This window comes from Caretta caretta, chromosome 18 (genome assembly GCF_965140235.1).
Source record: "Caretta caretta isolate rCarCar2 chromosome 18, rCarCar1.hap1, whole genome shotgun sequence".
Taxonomy (NCBI): Eukaryota; Metazoa; Chordata; order Testudines; family Cheloniidae; genus Caretta; species Caretta caretta.
In genome coordinates, this window is record NC_134223.1 from 6,315,512 (window position 1) to 6,332,058 (window position 16,547).

General features: G+C 61.8%; 1 protein-coding gene across 2 annotated transcripts in view; it reads right to left on the reverse strand.

Moving 5' to 3' along the window:
* Positions 1 to 2,376: 2,376 nt before the first annotated feature.
* Positions 2,377 to 16,547, reverse strand: part of ARHGEF19 (Rho guanine nucleotide exchange factor 19) — a 30,620-nt gene continuing 16,449 nt past the window's right edge. For both annotated transcript variants that reach the window (XM_048825076.2, XM_048825075.2), the window contains exons 4-16: positions 16,253 to 16,349; positions 15,176 to 15,252; positions 14,362 to 14,633; positions 12,028 to 12,188; positions 11,383 to 11,535; positions 10,164 to 10,293; positions 7,632 to 7,706; positions 6,936 to 7,025; positions 5,886 to 6,049; positions 5,129 to 5,287; positions 4,361 to 4,440; positions 3,774 to 3,878; positions 2,377 to 3,643 (exon numbers count right to left, since the gene is read on the reverse strand). In XM_048825076.2, the coding sequence (XP_048681033.1) occupies positions 3,486 to 3,643; positions 3,774 to 3,878; positions 4,361 to 4,440; positions 5,129 to 5,287; positions 5,886 to 6,049; positions 6,936 to 7,025; positions 7,632 to 7,706; positions 10,164 to 10,293; positions 11,383 to 11,535; positions 12,028 to 12,188; positions 14,362 to 14,633; positions 15,176 to 15,252; positions 16,253 to 16,349 (1,721 nt within the window). In that variant the 3' untranslated portion in view covers positions 2,377 to 3,485. The remainder of the gene's footprint in view (positions 3,644 to 3,773; positions 3,879 to 4,360; positions 4,441 to 5,128; positions 5,288 to 5,885; positions 6,050 to 6,935; positions 7,026 to 7,631; positions 7,707 to 10,163; positions 10,294 to 11,382; positions 11,536 to 12,027; positions 12,189 to 14,361; positions 14,634 to 15,175; positions 15,253 to 16,252; positions 16,350 to 16,547) is intronic.

Sequence of the window (16,547 nt, forward strand, 5' to 3'; positions counted from 1 at the left end):
TGTGAGGTACCTCCTCCCCGGTTCCGGTGCCGGAGAGGGAGGCCGCAGTGGCCAGGAGTGGCCCCTCAGCTCAGTTGCTTGCTGGGGCCAGACTCCCGTTGCTTACACCAATGTAACCGCACTGGCAGCAAGGAGACACCCTGATTTACTCCAGCATGTGAGTCTGGCCCTTGTGTTTACATCTGATGCTCTCCCCACCTTACACTCTGCTCTGCAGCAGGGCTGGGGGCAGGGCTGTTCCTGGCCTGGGCCCCCAGAGCCTCCTCTTTTGTAGAACACGAGAGGGCCTGTCTTTGATTCTTTTGCCAGCACCCTGGCCCGAGCCCAGGGCTGTCACCAGCCCCAGCCTCCAGCCCCGGTTCTGCTGCCCCAGGACGGAGAGGGTGCTCCGCAATCTGCAGCAGGGCCCGGGCCAGCCAGCAGAGCAAAGTCACAGCACCCCTTGGCCCAGACGCTGGGAACGGGGGAGCTCCACTGCGTGCCTGGGGTTTGTCCCTGCCGGAGACAGCCCCTCCCGTCAGCCAGTAACACGGCACCCGCTCCCCCAGGACCCCTGGCTCCTTCCTGCTAATCCTGGGCCACGGAGAGCCCTGGGATGCACTTCCCACAACCTGGCCCCGGTGGCACCTGCCCTGGGATCGGGGCTTGGGCCCTGCGCTGCTGTCCAGCACTTCCCCCCAGCAACGCAGCAGCCAGCTCAGCTTAGGCCTGGGCTGGGCTGGAGATGGGCCTGATCCAAAGGTCTGGGTTGGTCACATCCAGCTGGTTGGTTCAGCCATTCATTGGGGGCCTGTAGCAATGTTTGGATCTGGGTCTAGGTTTGAATCCAGACCCTCCCCCCACGCCCAGAGACTGGGGGGGTCGTTGACTTTATCTTGATTTTAGCAAAGCTTTTGATACGGTCTCCCACGGTATTCTTGCCAGCAAGTTAAAGAAGTATGGATTGGATGAATGGACTATAAGGTGGATAGAAAGCTGGCTAGATTGTCGGGCTCAGCGGGTAGTGATCAATGGCTCAATGTCTAGTTGGCAGCCGGTATCAAGCAGAGTGCCCCAGGGGTCGGTCCTGGGGCCGGTTTTGTTCAACATCTTTATTAATGATCTGGAGGATGGTGTGGATTGCACCCTCAGCAAATTCACAGATGACACTAAGCTTGGGGGAGAGGTAGATATGCTGGAGGGTAGGGATAGGGTCCAGAGTGACCTAGACAAATTGGAGGACTGGGCCAAAAGAAATCTGATGAGGTTCAACAAGGACAAGTGCAGAGTCCTGCGCTTAGGAAGGAAGAATCCCATGCACAGCTACAGACTAGGGACCGACTGGCTAAGCAGCAGTTCTGCAGAAAAGGACCTGGGGATTACCGTGGACGAGAAGCTGGATATGAGTCAGCAGTGTGCCCTTGTTGCCAAGAAGGCTAATGGCATATTGGGCTGCGTTTAGTAGGGGCATTGCCAGCAGATCGAGAGAAGTGATTATTCCCCTCTATTCGGCACTGGTGAGGCCACATCTGGAGTATTGCGTCCAGTTTTGGGCCCCTCACTACAGAAAGGATGTGGAGAAATTGGAGAGAGAGTCCAGTGGAGGGCAACAAAAATTATCAGGGAGCTGGGGCACATGACTTACGAGAAGAGGCTGAGGGAACTGGGCTTGTTTAGTCTGCAGAAGAGAAGAATGAGGGGGGATTTGATAGCCGCCTTCAACTACCTGAAGGGGGGTTCCAAAGAGGGTGGAGCTCGGCTGTTCTCAGGGGTGGCAGATGACAGAACGAGGAGTAATGGTCTCAAGTTGCAGTCGGGGAGGTTTAGATTGGATATTAGGAAACACTAGTTCCCTAGGAGGGTGGTGAAGCACTGGAATGCGTTACCTAGGGAGGTGGTGGAATCTCCTTCCTTAGAAGTTTTTAAGGTCAGGCTTGACAAAGCCCTGGCTGGGATGATTTAGTTGGTGTTGGTCCTACTTTGAGCAGGGTGTTGGACAAGATGACCTCCTGAGGTCTCTTCCAACCCTAATCTTCTTCTTCTTCTATGGTTTAGGCCCCTTCCCTGACACCCCTCAGTAGTGGGTGGATTGCCAGGCCTGGGCTAAGCAAGTGCTAAATAACCAAGCAGGCCACGCTCATGTGGGGCGCCAATGGGCAAAAGCGAGTGACCTGGGGCGGGGGCAGCTGCTCAGGAGTGGAACAGCAGTGGGGCTGCGAGTTGGGATTGAGAGGCACTAGCAGAGCTGGGGCAGGCGGGGATCAGGAGTGGAACAGCAGGGGGGCTGCGGGTCGGCATTGAGGGGCATCAGCAGAGCTGGGGCAGGCAGGGGTCAGGAGCGGACTAGCCCGGCAGTGGGCGCGGCCCAATGGAACCCGTGAAAAAAACACCCGTGCAGTGAATTAAGGCCTTTACTGATGCGCGGCTTGTGCAAACCCAGCCCCTGCAGCGGGTCTCCGGCTCTCCCGGCGTCTCCCTCCTCCTTCGGCTCGGTTTGAGCTGGAACAGCGGGTGAGACGTCAGCGGGGGCTGTTTCCGCCCTGGCTCCTTTGCAGACCCACCAGCCATGGGCAGAGGTTCCAGGCCGAGGCAAGAGCTGGGCCGGGCCGTGGTGGAGGGAGCCGTGGCTGTCCCCTGCCATGACAACGAGGCTGATCCACCCCCACCAGGACATCGCAGGGGAGCGCCGCGGGCAGCGTCCTGCACCAGCGGTGCCCGGGCTGGCAGAGCAGTACAGGGAAGGGGAGGGGCCTGGAGCTCGGCTTTGGCGATGCTGTTTCAGAGGTGACCCCCTGCCTTGCAACCCCCCTCGAAGAATGGGCAGCTCCAGGGATCACTAATGGGGTCCCTCCTCCCTCGTGTGACGCTGGCCCAGGATGGAAGCAGCAGGAACTTGCCTCACCCTACCCCGAGAAGCCTGGGCCATGGAGATGGTGCGCTGCTCCCCCCACAAGGTGCCCATTCCAGCGGGGGAGACACTTGCCTGGCTGGTCCCTGCCCTCCAGGCAGATGATGCTTTGGGTGGGTGGCGCCTGAACACACGAACAGCCCCACTGGGTCAGACCAAGGGTCCCCCTTGCCCAGTAGCCTGTTTCTGACAGGGGCCAGGGCAGAGAGTTCGTTGCCAGATGGTTCCCCCAGCCGGCCGTGCCTACGAGGACCAGGCCAGGATCCCACCCAGGGCAGCCAGTGCCACCTTCCCAGGAAACCGTGCAGAGAGCACAGAACAGCAGGTCCGTTTGTGGAGGGGGTTCCCGGGGCCTCGTTCCCTCCCTGGAGCTTCAGCCAGCAGCGGGGAGCGTGGAGGCCGCGGCAGATCATCCACCAAGCCGCGGCCTGTTGCTACCATCGCCTGGTGCCGTTTGGTGGGTGTGCCCAGGATGCTCGCTCAGCAGCCCCTTAGCAACGGGAGCAGTCCTGCCCCCACCTTTCTGCCCATCGCCCTGCCACGACGCAGGGCTCTGACTGTGTTCCCAGAGTCTCCCCTGGCCGGCGCCTGGGCCGGCTCATGCCTGCTCCTCCTCCAGCTTGCTCGTGGCATGCTTGATGCGGTCATTCTCACGCAGGTTGCGCAGCCGGGCACCCCGGCTGGTGATCTCCTCCACGTGCCCCTGAGGGACCCAGCCCCTCTCCCCATCTGACAGACGGATCCCCTCAAGCCAGCCTGTGCGGGAGAGAAGGAAACATTAGCCTGGGGGCGGGGGGGCACTGCCCGGCCTGCCAGCCACTGCGGTGTTGGGGCTGGAGAGGGCAGCTTGAGGGAGAAGAAGAGAGACGAAGCCAGGGCCCCTCACCGTCGCTGGTTCTCGTCTTGACGCCCAGGATGTCTGCCTTCTCCAAGGTCAGCTCGTCGTGCTCCTGGGCCTTGTAGGCTTTGATACACTGGACCTGGGCGGTGTCTGGAAGCAGTGGCAAGACACAGAGGGTCACGTACTGCCCGGGACCCTGGGGCAGGGGTTTGGGATCCGAGGGAAGGCTGCTTCTACCCACTCTGGGACCCTCGAGGTTCCACCGGGGACAAAATCTCCCTAGTGATGTGGCCGGACACATCCCCCCTGAGCCAGTCCAGCCCTGCCTGAGCTCTGCTGGGAGCAGTGAGGGGCGCATGACTCCAGAAACGGGGAGGCTGGCGCTGGCCTGACAGAGGACTGACTGCTCCATGGCACCATGTTACCTGTGTGTGATTGGGGCACCTGGATGCTAGGTGCTTGGGGCAGGGGAGTACCCAGGGATGAGGGACAGAAGCCAGAAGTCACAGCAGAGCTGTCATGTCCAAAGCAGGGTCATGCCCCTGGGACCCGAGATCCTGCTGCAGCCAGGCTGGTCCCTTGCTGGGTTCAAGCCCTGGCAGGAGGGGGGGCGGGCGCGTTCTCAGGGGTACCTGCATTCTTGGTGACATGCTCCCTGTCCGTCTGGGGGCTGGAGGGGACCATTGCCGAGATCCACCGCTGCTTCTCACTCCTGCAGGGCCAGACGGAGCTGGTCAGCCCAGCCCTGCCCGATAGGACAGACGAGGCTCCCAGAGAGTCACCCAGACCGCCCCCCTGATCTGAACAGGCTCAGAACTGGGGAGAGCCCCAATCGGCAGCAGGTCACCCATCTCCACACAGGCCAAACCCAAATCCCACATCCTGATGCCCCAGAACTCCGGGATGGTTCTGATCCAGTCCTGGGGGCAGGGCCAAACTTGGCAGCCTGTGGACCAGCTCTGGTCCTTGCTGGAGTCCTGTGGAGCTGCCCTGATGGGCACTATATGCTTCCCACTCTGGTGAGCCTACCTCCAGAGCCAGCTGGGTCCCCCCCTACCTGGCAGCCTGGTGGCTTGGGGGATGCGGCTTGGTGCCCATGTCAGCTGTGCCCGCTGCTGGGACACTGACACTGCTCACGGGCTACGCAGGCCCCCTGCTGGCGGAGTGAGAGACAGCTCCCCAGCCATCGCTCGGCAGGAGCTCCCCAGAAATGCTGGCTCTCCGCTGGCCAGGTCCCCACCAGCCAGCCGGCAATAAGGGCTCCCGTCCCAGGCTGGTCGTAACCCTCCCCCGAGCCAGGTGACAGCGAGAAGGAGCCTTCTCTCCCCCTCCCCTCGGGAGCTGGGCTGGGGTGTTTGGGGGTGTCACATGGAGACGGCCCTGCCCCACTGGGCACTCACTCGGTCTGTGCCCGCAGCAAGACCTGGTGCTTCAGCCGCTGGCTGTCGAAGAGCTGGAGGTGGAAGATTTGTCCCGGGACCCCGTGAAGCTTCCTGCTCAGGTCGGTCACTTTCAGCTCCGGCATCTTGGCGTGAACAAAGACCGCGAACTTCCCCGTCCTGGGCGAGACGGGCAAAGGGAGAGAGACGGTGACCGAGGGGCAGCAGCGCCCACTGCTCAGCGCCGGCGCGTGGCAGGTGCTGACGCCTGGGGAGCAGGACACGCTGCTCCTGTGCAGGAGGGACCCGGGAAACGAGGCACGGGCAGGATCGGCTTTCACCCTGGGGCCTGCCCAGCATGACAGACGGGCCCAGGCCACACATCCCCCAGACTCCGCCGGGACCTCTCCCCTGCAGGCCAGAAACTGCCACAAACTTGTCTGGGCTCAGAGCGCCGACCGCAGGGTGAATGGGGAGCCTCAAGCACCTGCTCCCGAGCTGTGGCCTGCTTTCTCCTCCCAGCACAGGGGAACCTGTGAGTGGGGCATCCAGCGGAGACCCAGAAGGAGAGCTGTCTACAGCCTGTTAGCCCAGGTTCTCGTCCCACTGCTGGGAGGACAGCGCACCGCCCCCTTCTGCTCCTCCGGCCCTGTGAGTGCGAGGGGGCCAACGCGTGAACTCCAGCCGAGGAGAGCCAGGCCAACTAGACCCACGCTCCACAGGACTATCCCATCCATCCTGCACAGCTCGCCTTGCCCCGCCCCACCCCACCACTCACTCCTTCCTCCTGGAGAGCAAGAGGCAGTCATTGAAGAGGTGGAGATACACCATCTTGGTGGAGAGCTTGAACTTGGCAGCGAGGGTGCTGATGAGCTGCATGTCCACTTCCACCAGCTCCCCATGCTTCACGAGCCAGCGCGACTGCGAGATCAGCGGGAAGATCTGCCGAGAGCCAAGGCCCAGAAAGGAGAAGAAGACGTCAGAGCCGGGAGGGTGTTGTAAGGCTCCATCCCGGAGACACAACGATCACCAGCCCACGACACATCAATGGTCCAACGGCCTGGCCATGGCGTGAACCTCCCATGATGCAGCTGCACCAGGAGCTTGGCTGGTGGAGCCCAGTGGCTCAGCTGAAGCCTGGGGCTCGGTAAGGATGGGGAGCCCTTTACATTTTATTCTGGCTGTGGCGGGAGTGGGAGTGGCTGGGGGGTCAGTGAAAGATACAGAGCGCGAAGGGCTCTGGTCACAGGAGCAGCAGTGGCCCGTGCAGATGGCTGCAGAGGTAGCAGCTCTGGGGGCAGTTCTGAGCAGGAAGCTGGTGTCTCCATGGCGGAATAGGTGGCCATATGGAGGAGGCATCCAGTCAGCATGTGAACTCAGAGCCCATCACCTGCATGCTATGAGACTGGACTTTAAACCCACTGGAGCCTGGGTTCCTAGGCAGGGCTGATCGAGCATCACCCTGTCGAACTCACACAGTATTGAACCCAGAAGTGTCTGTGTCTAGAACACTTTTGGGTGGCGGCACACCCTGTTCAGAGCCCAGGGCCAGATCCTCACAGGGTGTACGTCTGTCTCTCTCCACTGGACACAGATTGGCACCAGCTGAGGATTTGGCTGATTCGCCCCTTTGGTAGCTCCCGCAGTCCCTGGAGTTGGCCCAAGACGCACACGCCCTGGCTGTGCTTTCTCTGGTAGATCCGGTCTGTGTTCTCTGTGTTCTCTGGGTCCGGTCTGTGTTCCCTGGGTTCGCTGCTTTCTGGGGGGAACCAGCTTTCCGAGGACTCTCCCCCCCTCCCCTTTCCCCCAGACGAGTCCCCGTGCTCACCTTACTTTCAAAGTGGATTTTCTTGTTCAGATGAATGAGCTCCTCGGTTCTCTTCATGGACTGGACGCTGGCATTGCATTCCTTTACGAGCTGGGGAGGCGAGGGAGCCATTAGCCACCACCACGCCGAATCTCCACTCAGCCAGTGCAGAGGGGCCAGAAAGCCCCCAGGGCCAGCCAGCTGAGAATCTCCCCCAGACAAGGGAGCTCCCAGATGGTGCAGAGCCAGCAGAAATGGCCCCGGTGTCATCCCCAGAAAGCTCTGGGCTCCAGACAGTCCCGGATGGCACACAGTCCTCTGGGGACGGGGGGAGTGTTTCTGCCAGCTGGTGGAAGTTAGAGCTGCCCCAAGGCTGCTCTAACCTATGCCAATGGCCAGGGTGTTGCCGAGGTGTGAGCGATTCCCTAACAGGCCCCTCTGTGCCGCACCACATTGCTACTCAGTGTCATGGAGAATCTGAGCCAAGACAACAGAGAGGACCCACAATTCTCCCTGCAAGGACACCTGTCCCAGTCACAGACATCCCCAAATCAGAAAGGCCCCAAGGTACACCCTCCCTCCCCACACACACACAGCTCCAGTCACGGAGACAAAGCAGTGCCCATCCTGCTCTCCCACCAGCCAGCCCAGTCCTCGCAGCCCACGTGGAGAGATTTTATACCATTCTCAAAGCGCTTCCTAGCCTTCACCAGTTACCTTCTTGAGCTGGTTGAAGGCCTTGGTGGCCGTGGCCTCGTCCCGGGAGCCCTGCAATGTGCGTTTCAGGATGTTCTGCAAGCAGGAGGCAGAAAACGTATTGACTTAAGAAGCGTCAGATGCCCCGGGTGTCAGTCCCAAGCCAAACACATCAGCACCAGAGATCAGCAATCCTGACCAGCACCGGGGGCACAGATCAGTAGCATGAACCCAACGGGAAGTGCCCCAGGAGCAGAATGGGTCAATGGCACCAGCTGATACCAGAGCTACAGACTCAGACCTGTAGCGTGTTTGAGGTCGAATTCGGCTGGCGCCCTGTGAATCCAGGGGGACTTCGGTGATCTCAGCACAGGCGCTCGGTAGCACAACGGGGCCCTCGTGCGAGTGTGAGCTCTCAGTGGCAGGGGACTTTGCTGGTGTAGGCTGAGCCCGATGCACTGTGACCCTACCCCTTCGGCAAACCTTTACAGGGCCCTTTGTGCTCTGCTCTGGCCTCCTGGCGAACACAGACCAGGGCAAAGTGATGGCAAAACCTGCCAAATCCACGCGGTAACAATCCGCTCTCACTCTGGTGCCAGTGATTGTCCGCCCCGTCCAGAGCCACGAGGAACGGGGTCCAGTCTGTTCTAAAAAGCAGCTTAGGAGCTATTTAATAACAGTCCTCGTCCCGGGCACAGTACCTGGCCATGTGGGTAACACTTTACAGTATTTGGGGGGCTTATATTGGGCCCTCCCACCCCTGTACTGGGAGCTCCAGGCAGCTGGGGAAATCTCGTGGCAATCTAGAGTGTCTGATCAGGGTTCAGTGCAAATCGGTAGCTTTCCATGGAGGCTTTGGTCTCTCCTGCACATTGAATAACAATAATAGCTAGCTCTTAGACAGCTCCGTTATCAGGAAATCTCAAAGCACAGCCCAAAGGAGATCAGTATCTTCACCCCCATTTTACAGCTGGGAAACAGGCACGAAGAGGCTGTGACTTGCCCGAGGTCACCTAACAAGGCAATAGCAGAGCTGGGAATAACACTCAGGTCTTGCTCTATCCACCAGGCCACACTGCCTCCCTTGGTTCCCTGAGTACTCCGGACCGGTTCTAAGCACCAGGGCAGCAGCCAGTGCAGGGAGTTCGTTTCCAGACACTGAGAGTTAGGGACCTGGTACCAAAGAAAGGGATAGCCCAGCAGGTGTGTGGATCGAGTGAGGCATAAGGGAGAGGGGAAGGGTGGGTGGCGTACACTGACTCCAGTCTGCCACTTGAGGTCACCAGTACCCTACATCCGAGGCCTCTGAAACCCTTCAGCTCACGCCATTGGTCTAACCGTGAATCCCAGAGGCCGCTGCTGCCACAAGCCTGTGGCTCGGCTATCTAGGCCTGTGGGAAGCAGCACGTGGGACAGTCTGGGAGCTGTTTCTTTATATCTGGAGCAGGCCATCAGGCAGGGCTAAGACGGGGGAAGCCCTAGGCAGAAGCTCTCCAGGGAAGCAGAGAGAGTTCCTTGTGCAGTGTTGGAAGAAAGTGGCTCCCTCTGCTATTCTGTCCCATTGTCACCCAACAGCACCGACAGCTCGCGATCGTGTTATGTTTGCTGACAGCTGGGGGAAGATTTCATAACAGAGCTGGGCGGGACATGGGTGTTCCCATCCTGTGACAATTTTCGAGGTTTCAAAAAAATTTCCTGTTTCTTATTGGGATCACAGCTGAAATTGTTCAGAGAGAGAGAGAGAGAGACCCACCCCACAAGAGCCAGAAGAGTTAGAGCACTCACCACAGTTGCCAGAGACCCTGCTCTGAATCAGGCAGATTCAGCCTGAGTTTCCTGGCCTTGGACAAGCCACATCGCCCCCTCTGTGCCTCAGTTTCCCCATCCGTAAAATGACACTTGCTGCCCTTGTAAGGCACTTAAAACATGCCTACCCGGAGGTCTGGGGGAACCTGATCTCTGGGCTACAGAGAAAGCTAGACAGCAGAAATGCCTGAATGCCCTGCAAGCAGGTTTTAAGCAATCCCTGTATTGTTGGGTTGCTAACACGGCAGGCCTGGGCTCGGCATGAGAGATGCAAAGTGAAACCGCCTAAGATGGACCAATGTAGTGCCACTGTTGGTTCGTGACGAAACATGACGTGGGTTTTAACAATCTCCGGGGGACATCCTGCCATTCTGACAATGGCTTAGCTCCGCTTGTCACTCGGGTGCAGCCCCCAGGGAGCCCATCGGGAGTTTGGCCCAAGTAATAACAATACAAAGAGAATCCGAACAACAGGCCATGAAGTCACACTGAGCCCTCCTCAGCTGCAGCTCTCCAAGCACTTCACAAAGGTAGGGTATCTGCATGGGACGGGGGGAAACTGAGGCACAGGGAGGGGAAGCAACGTGCCCAGGGGCAAACAGTGAGTCAGTGGCAGAGATAGGCCTTAGATTGCAGTGTGGTGCCCTATAATTCAGGGCACTTCCCTTTAATGCCAGGCCAGCTCTGGCTGGAGTGATACTCTCCAATTACACCCCCGGTCCCCTCTCCCCCCGCCCCGGGGCTCACCTCCACCAGCATCTGCAAGCGCATGACCCTCTGGAAGGGCAGGATGAGAAAGGAGGTGAGAGGTAAGCGCTGACACATTGGCCCCTCTTCCAGCTTTGCCAGGATCCCTGGGAATTTAGGATTGTCCTGCCTGGAACAATGTGGACAGGAATTTTAACAAGTCCCCAGAGCCATGGTGCTAGGGGCAGAGGCTCCTGGGATGTCAGGGGCAGCACACCCAGCCGGGTCCCCAAAGCCCACCGGAGTTAGCGGAGGCTTTCCACTGACATGAGTGGGCTGTTGGATCAGGCCAGAAGCAAGCACTGAGCCTGTACGACGCACCCGGGGCTCTCCATCGAAGCACCCGAGGGCCCTCTCCAGGAGCTGTCACCACAGGAAGGGCCTGGCACTGGGCAAGGGCCCCCCCACCCCCACTCCAGGAGACATCCCCGCAGGAACTAGCAGGATCCAGGACTGGGCGTGACAGGAGCCTTCGAACTGGCCAGGGAGGGAAGTGGTGGGAAGGGGAAGCTGGTGAGAACCGTCCTGCATCCCTGATGGACCAAATCCCTGAGGAGCTAAGAGGAGACAAAGCTGGACACATAGAGATAAGGGAAGGGGGAAGGAGGCTGTGGGGGACACAGGGGACCCCCAAGCCCAGAGCTCCCCCATGCCTGCTCAACAGCCCCCCATCCTGAGCTCCCCGCCACCTGCTCACTGGCCCCCGCAGCCCAAAGCTCCCCCCCCACCTCCTCACCAGCACCCCCAGCCCAGAGCTCCCCCAGACCTGCTCACTGGCCCCCAACTCCAGAGCCCCCGCAGCCTGCTCACCGGCCCCCCAGCCCAGAGCTCCCCACCTGCCTGCTCACTGCCCCCCCCCAGCCCAGAGCTCCCACACCCTCCTGCTCATCGCGCACCCCAGCCCAGAGCTCCCCACCCGCCTGCTCACTGCCCCCCCCAGCCCAGAGCTCCCCCACCCTCCTGCTCATCGCCCGCCCCAGCCGAGAGCTCCCCCTACCTGCTCACTGGCCCCCCACTCCAGAGCCCCCCCCGCCTGCTCACCGGTCCCCCACTCCAGAGCCCCCCCCGCCTGCTCACTGGCCCCCCCAGCCCAGAGCTCCTCCCCACCTGCTCACTGGCCCCCCAGCCCAGAGCTCCCCGCTCAGCTCTGCTCTCTGCGTGGCCCCCGGGGCGGTGCTGTGGAGCAGCAAGGCCTGTGGGCGGCGTGGGGCTCACGCACAGCAGGCGCTGGTAGGTCTGCTCCTGGTAGGCCTGGTTGGTGACGTAGGGCAGGTAGACCCGGCGGAAGGCCGGGCAGTGGCGCAGCACGATGTCGCAGATGTCGAAGTGCAGGATGTTCTCCTCCAGCCGCTCCTCCAGCTCCAGCAGGAACCTGCCGGGGAGCCAGGGCGTGAGACGGGGCCTTAGCGGGCAGGCGAACCTGAGGCCCCGAGGAAACCGCCGGCCTTTCCCAGCACTGGGTGGGGGCGTGATGCCGCTGCCCTGGTCACGCCCGGGGATGCTCGAGGCCCCGGCTCTATCTCAGCGTCGCTGGGAATGGTCTCCCTCCTGTCTGGAGAAGGGTCCTCAGCTCCCCACAGCCCTGGACTAAGGTGTTAGACCCTGAGATGGGGCTGCAAGACAGCGCCCGAGAGCAACACAAGCCTGCACCACAACCGCATGGTGCTCTGAGCACCAACATCTCCAGAACCTGGGCCCCCCGGACCAGGGCGCTGGGCAGAGCTGCAGGGAGAAGAGCCTGAACCGGGTTCCCCGGTCACCTGAAATGGCCTCTCGGCTCGCTCCTGTCTCACCCCCCCCGCCCCCGCTCCCCAACAGCACCTTGCAGGAGGTCAAAAGGCCCCATCCCCTGGGAGAAGCTGACCTTTCGCTGACGTCCTTCACTTCGGGCAGCTTGGAGAAGAGCCACTGCTTCTCCTGGGCTCCCAGGCACTCGTTCAGCTCCCGTGAGTTCATGAAGTGCTGCACCGCGATGGAGAGGCTGTGGATGTAGGAGGCCTCCGAGGTGATCAGCTCAAACTTGGCCTGCCGGGGCAAGAGCGAGGGGGAACCCTCGACAGGTTGGTCTTGGGCGGCGCCAGGGCGGCCTCCTCCTCCTCCTCTGCCAGGGCGTCCTCACGCTGCGGCCACTCAAAAAGGGAACCTGGCAGTGTCCAGTCGGCAGGGCTGACCGGACACTAAAAGTGCGGTTACCTGCAGTAACTGGCCTCCGCCACTGGGGGGGTGGGAAGAGCAACAGCTGCTGCTGGAGCCTGGCGGAGCACTCAGGAATGGCTCTGGTGGAGAGGGGTACCAGCAGCTCCCCTATCCTGCCCCACTCACCCCCCCCCAAATCCCAGAGCCTGGCTCTCCCTCCCCCACCCTGCCCCAGTCACCCCTCCATCCTTAGAGCCCTGCTCAGCTGGCAGGGGGAGTGTGGTGGAGAGAGCAACGAGCCACAGTGGGGGGGGGGAGAAAGAGGAGCAGGGGTGGGGCCTCAAGGGAAAGAGATGGAGCAAGGGGTGGGGCCTCGGGGAAGAGGTGGAGCAGGGTGCGGGGGAGATTCCGGTGCTAAGTGTCTGGTTTTCACTAATGAGAAAGTTGGCCACCCTAGAGAGGGCACGGGTTCTGTGACAGGGCATGCAGCACCAGTGGCATTGTGTCTCCCTGGGCTTCCCCCTCCCTCAGCTCTGCCAATGCCCCTCAGTCCTGACCCGCAGCCCCCTGCTAGCCCAGCCCTGTGCTCCCCCCTCCCTCAGCTCTGCCAATGCCCCTCAGTCCTGACCCGCAGCCCCCTGCTAGCCCAGCCCTGTGCTCCCCCCTTCCCTCAGCTCTGCCAATGCCCCTCAGTCCTGACCCGCAGCCCCCTGCTAGCCCAGCCCTGTGCTCCCCCCTCCCTCAGCTCTGCCAATGCCCCTCAGTCCTGACCCGCAGCCCCCTGCTAGCCCAGCCCTGTGCTCCCCCCTTCCCTCAGCTCTGCCAATGCCCCTCAGTCCTGACCCGCAGCCCCCTGCTAGCCCAGCCCTGTGCTCCCCCCTTCCCTCAGCTCTGCCAATGCCCCTCAGTCCTGACCCGCAGCCCCCTGCTAGCCCAGCCCTGTGCTCCCCCCTCCCTCAGCTCTGCCAATGCCCCTCAGTCCTGACCCGCAGCCCCCTGCTAGCCCAGCCCTGTGCTCCCTCCTTCTCTCAGCTCTGCCAATGCCCCTCAGTCCTGACCCGCAGCCCCCTGCTAGCCCAGCCCTGTGCTCCCCCCTTCCCTCAGCTCTGCCAATGCCCCTCAGTCCTGACCCGCAGCCCCCTGCTAGCCCAGCCCTGTGCTCCCCCCTCCCTCAGCTCTGCCAATGCCCCTCAGTCCTGACCCGCAGCCCCCTGCTAGCCCAGCCCTGTGCTCCCCCCTCCCTCAGCTCTGCCAATGCCCCTCAGTCCTGACCCGCAGCCCCCTGCTAGCCCAGCCCTGTGCTCCCCCCTTCCCTCAGCTCTGCCAATGCCCCTCAGTCCTGACCCGCAGCCCCCTGCTAGCCCAGCCCTGTGCTCCCCCCTTCCCTCAGCTCTGCCAATGCCCCTCAGTCCTGACCCGCAGCCCCCTGCTAGCCCAGCCCTGTGCTCCCCCCTTCCCTCAGCTCTGCCAATGCCCCTCAGTCCTGACCCGCAGCCCCCTGCTAGCCCAGCCCTGTGCTCCCCCCTTCCCCAGCTCCCAGTGCCCCTCAGTCCTGACCCGCAGCCCCCTGCTAGCCCAGCCCTGTGCTCCCCCCTTCCCCAGCTCCCAGTGCCCCTCAGTCCTGACCCGCAGCCCCCTGCTAGCCCAGCCCTGTGCTCCCCCCTTCCCCAGCTCCCAGTGCCCCTCAGTCCTGACCTGCAGCCCCCTGCTATCCCAGCCCTGTGCTCCCCCCTTCCCTCAGCTCTGCCAATGCCCCTCAGTCCTGACCCGCAGCCCCCTGCTAGCCTAGTACTGGTGATGGCCCTGTGAATGCGTTGGGGGGAGCCCCGGGGAGGGGGAAGGGCGACTGAAGCGAATGGACACCGTGGGCCCAAGAACAATGGAATCTATGGGAGGAACCCGCTGGCCCAGGAGGGTCCCGCCAGCCCTGGTGGCCCCGGGGCAGGGACGATGCCCAGTAAGTGCCAGGCCTGGCTCTGTGTCGGCGGTGGCTGGCCAAGCGCTGGGAAACGCTTTGCGTCACGGTGCCCACACTCCGAGCAGGGGGCCGGCTCCCCCTCACCTCCTGCAGCTTGCACTCCTGGAGGCTGATGGTGCTGAGCAGCCCGCTGCTCCGCACATCCGGGATGTCCTGCCACAGCGAGAAGGTGGAGCCGCGGGACGAGCGCTGCGAACAGAAGGAGCTGCTGGGCGACAGGTTGGGCTTGGGCTGTGCCAGGTCGGCCTCCTCCTTCTCCTCCTCCTCCTCCTCCTCCGCCGCCTGGGCGTCCTCCCGCTGCTGCCGCTGGATCTCCCGGGCGGTGGCGGCATCGCTGTATTCCTGGTACAGGATGGCTAGGGGGAGGAGGGGTCAGCTGGGCCGAGGGGGCCCTTCAGCAGAGAACGAGACGCCATCCCCGGGGCAAATGAGACACCCCTCCGGGGGCCCTAGGGTAACCCCATGTGGGCATGGTCTGGGTGTGGGGGGGCACTATGGCTAGGAGCAGGGGGACTGGCCTGGGTCTAAGGGCTGGGTTGGGGAGAAGGGGCCTGGCCATAAGGGCAGAGGGGAGGGTCCGTGCCAGCTTTGCCCTCTGCCATCTAGCCAGGCCAGAGGCACAGGCCAACAGCTCCTTCCCTCTGTGCCCATTTCAGGCAGGCACTTCTCTCCGGCGTCTGTGCCCTCTGCTGTCAGCTGGTTCTGGACCAGGCAGCCGATGCCCAAGATAGGGGTTCGCTGGCTGGCTAGGGGGTGGGGGACCTGCAACCCCTGCCCTGGCGTTAAAGGGCTTGGCACGGCTGTCCTGACAGCTGCAGCCTGAGCACAGCTCCAGCTGGGATGTGGGTTTCTAAAGGCAGAGGGGAAATCCCCCGGGAGGGACGAGCCGGCTGCTTACAGTTCAGGAGGAACCTCGACTGCCGCTTCTCGTGCTGGACCAAAGCGCTCAGGCACCCCTCCGGCTCCGCCTCGCTCCTACAGAGAGGAACACATGGAGGTGGGGGGTGAGGACTGGAGTCTGCACCCCTCCCCTCCCATTGACTTGTAGGGTGGAGGATCAGGGCCTGAGGGCTGAATTGCACCATGGGGCCTGATCCTGAGCTCACTAACCCCCGTGCGGATCAGGAGTGAGAGCAGGTGTCACCCAGACCCAGATCAGGCAGTGGGAATGAGCCAGCGGGACAGGGTCTCTCTGCTGTCACTACTTTCACTGCCCCACCCCCCGGCAGGTGGAGACACTGTGCCCAGCCCTATGGACACAGCCCTGCTCCTCCATTGCCCTGCACCTGGGACAGGCATCACACCAGTCCAAGGGGTGTGACATGCACCTTGCAAAGCCATCAGCATGTTGCAAGGAGGGTGGAGCCATCCTGGCTGGGTGTTCCCTCCCGCTTCCAAACACCAGAGTGGCCAGAGCCTGCCTATTGGGCCAGGTGTTAGCGCCAGGTGAACACTGAGCGGATCATTTATTGGTTATTTTAGGATCTTAAAAAAATCAAAAACTCAAAAAAAAAAGAAAAGAAAAGGAGAGAGATAAAAGATGATTAGAAAACAGAGAGGCTGAGAAACGCCTTTCGTGTGCCTCTCCCCTTGGCATCCAGCCTGGCTCAGACATGCCTACGGGCCTGCAGTGGGTGAAATGGGGGACACACTCCCCACATCGTGGGGCTGGGCTCAGGCCCACGGGGCAGATGCCAGGGGGGCTCACCCCCTTCTCCATCAGGATGCTGAGTTTAGTTAATGGCGCTGGGCGTCTGGGGTCTGGTTCACAGCTCTCACCGGTAACTGGGTTTGCAGCCCAGTCCCCACCAGCCCATGCCCTGGGAAATCCAGCTCCTCCAAGGAACTCAGCATCACCTTCCTCCATCCTCCCTCTCTTGACGGTCCAGATCCCTGCAGCCTGCCCATTAGCCTGTGCCTTCTGGTGGGCTGGGAACACCCCCCTAGGGCCATCGGCTCTCCCCGCACGCCTTACCTGGGCCAGACGTTCCCTGGCTCACTGGGTGACTCTGGGGATGGGAGGCCATCACTGCCCATGCTGCTGCAACTCTTCTCCCTTCCATTCAGTTTACCTGCAAGGATGGACGGCAGCTTCACAGCTGATCAGGGAGGAGTTGGGCTGGGGTCTGAGTCAGGGCGCCCTTCCTCCCCTGCCTCCACTGGTCCATCGCTAACCTGCCTCCAACAGGCCTAACAGCTCAGGGGAAGAGGGAGAATCCCATCATGCACCTATGCAATGATGGGGGAAGAGAGGGACAGCGGTCCAGGAT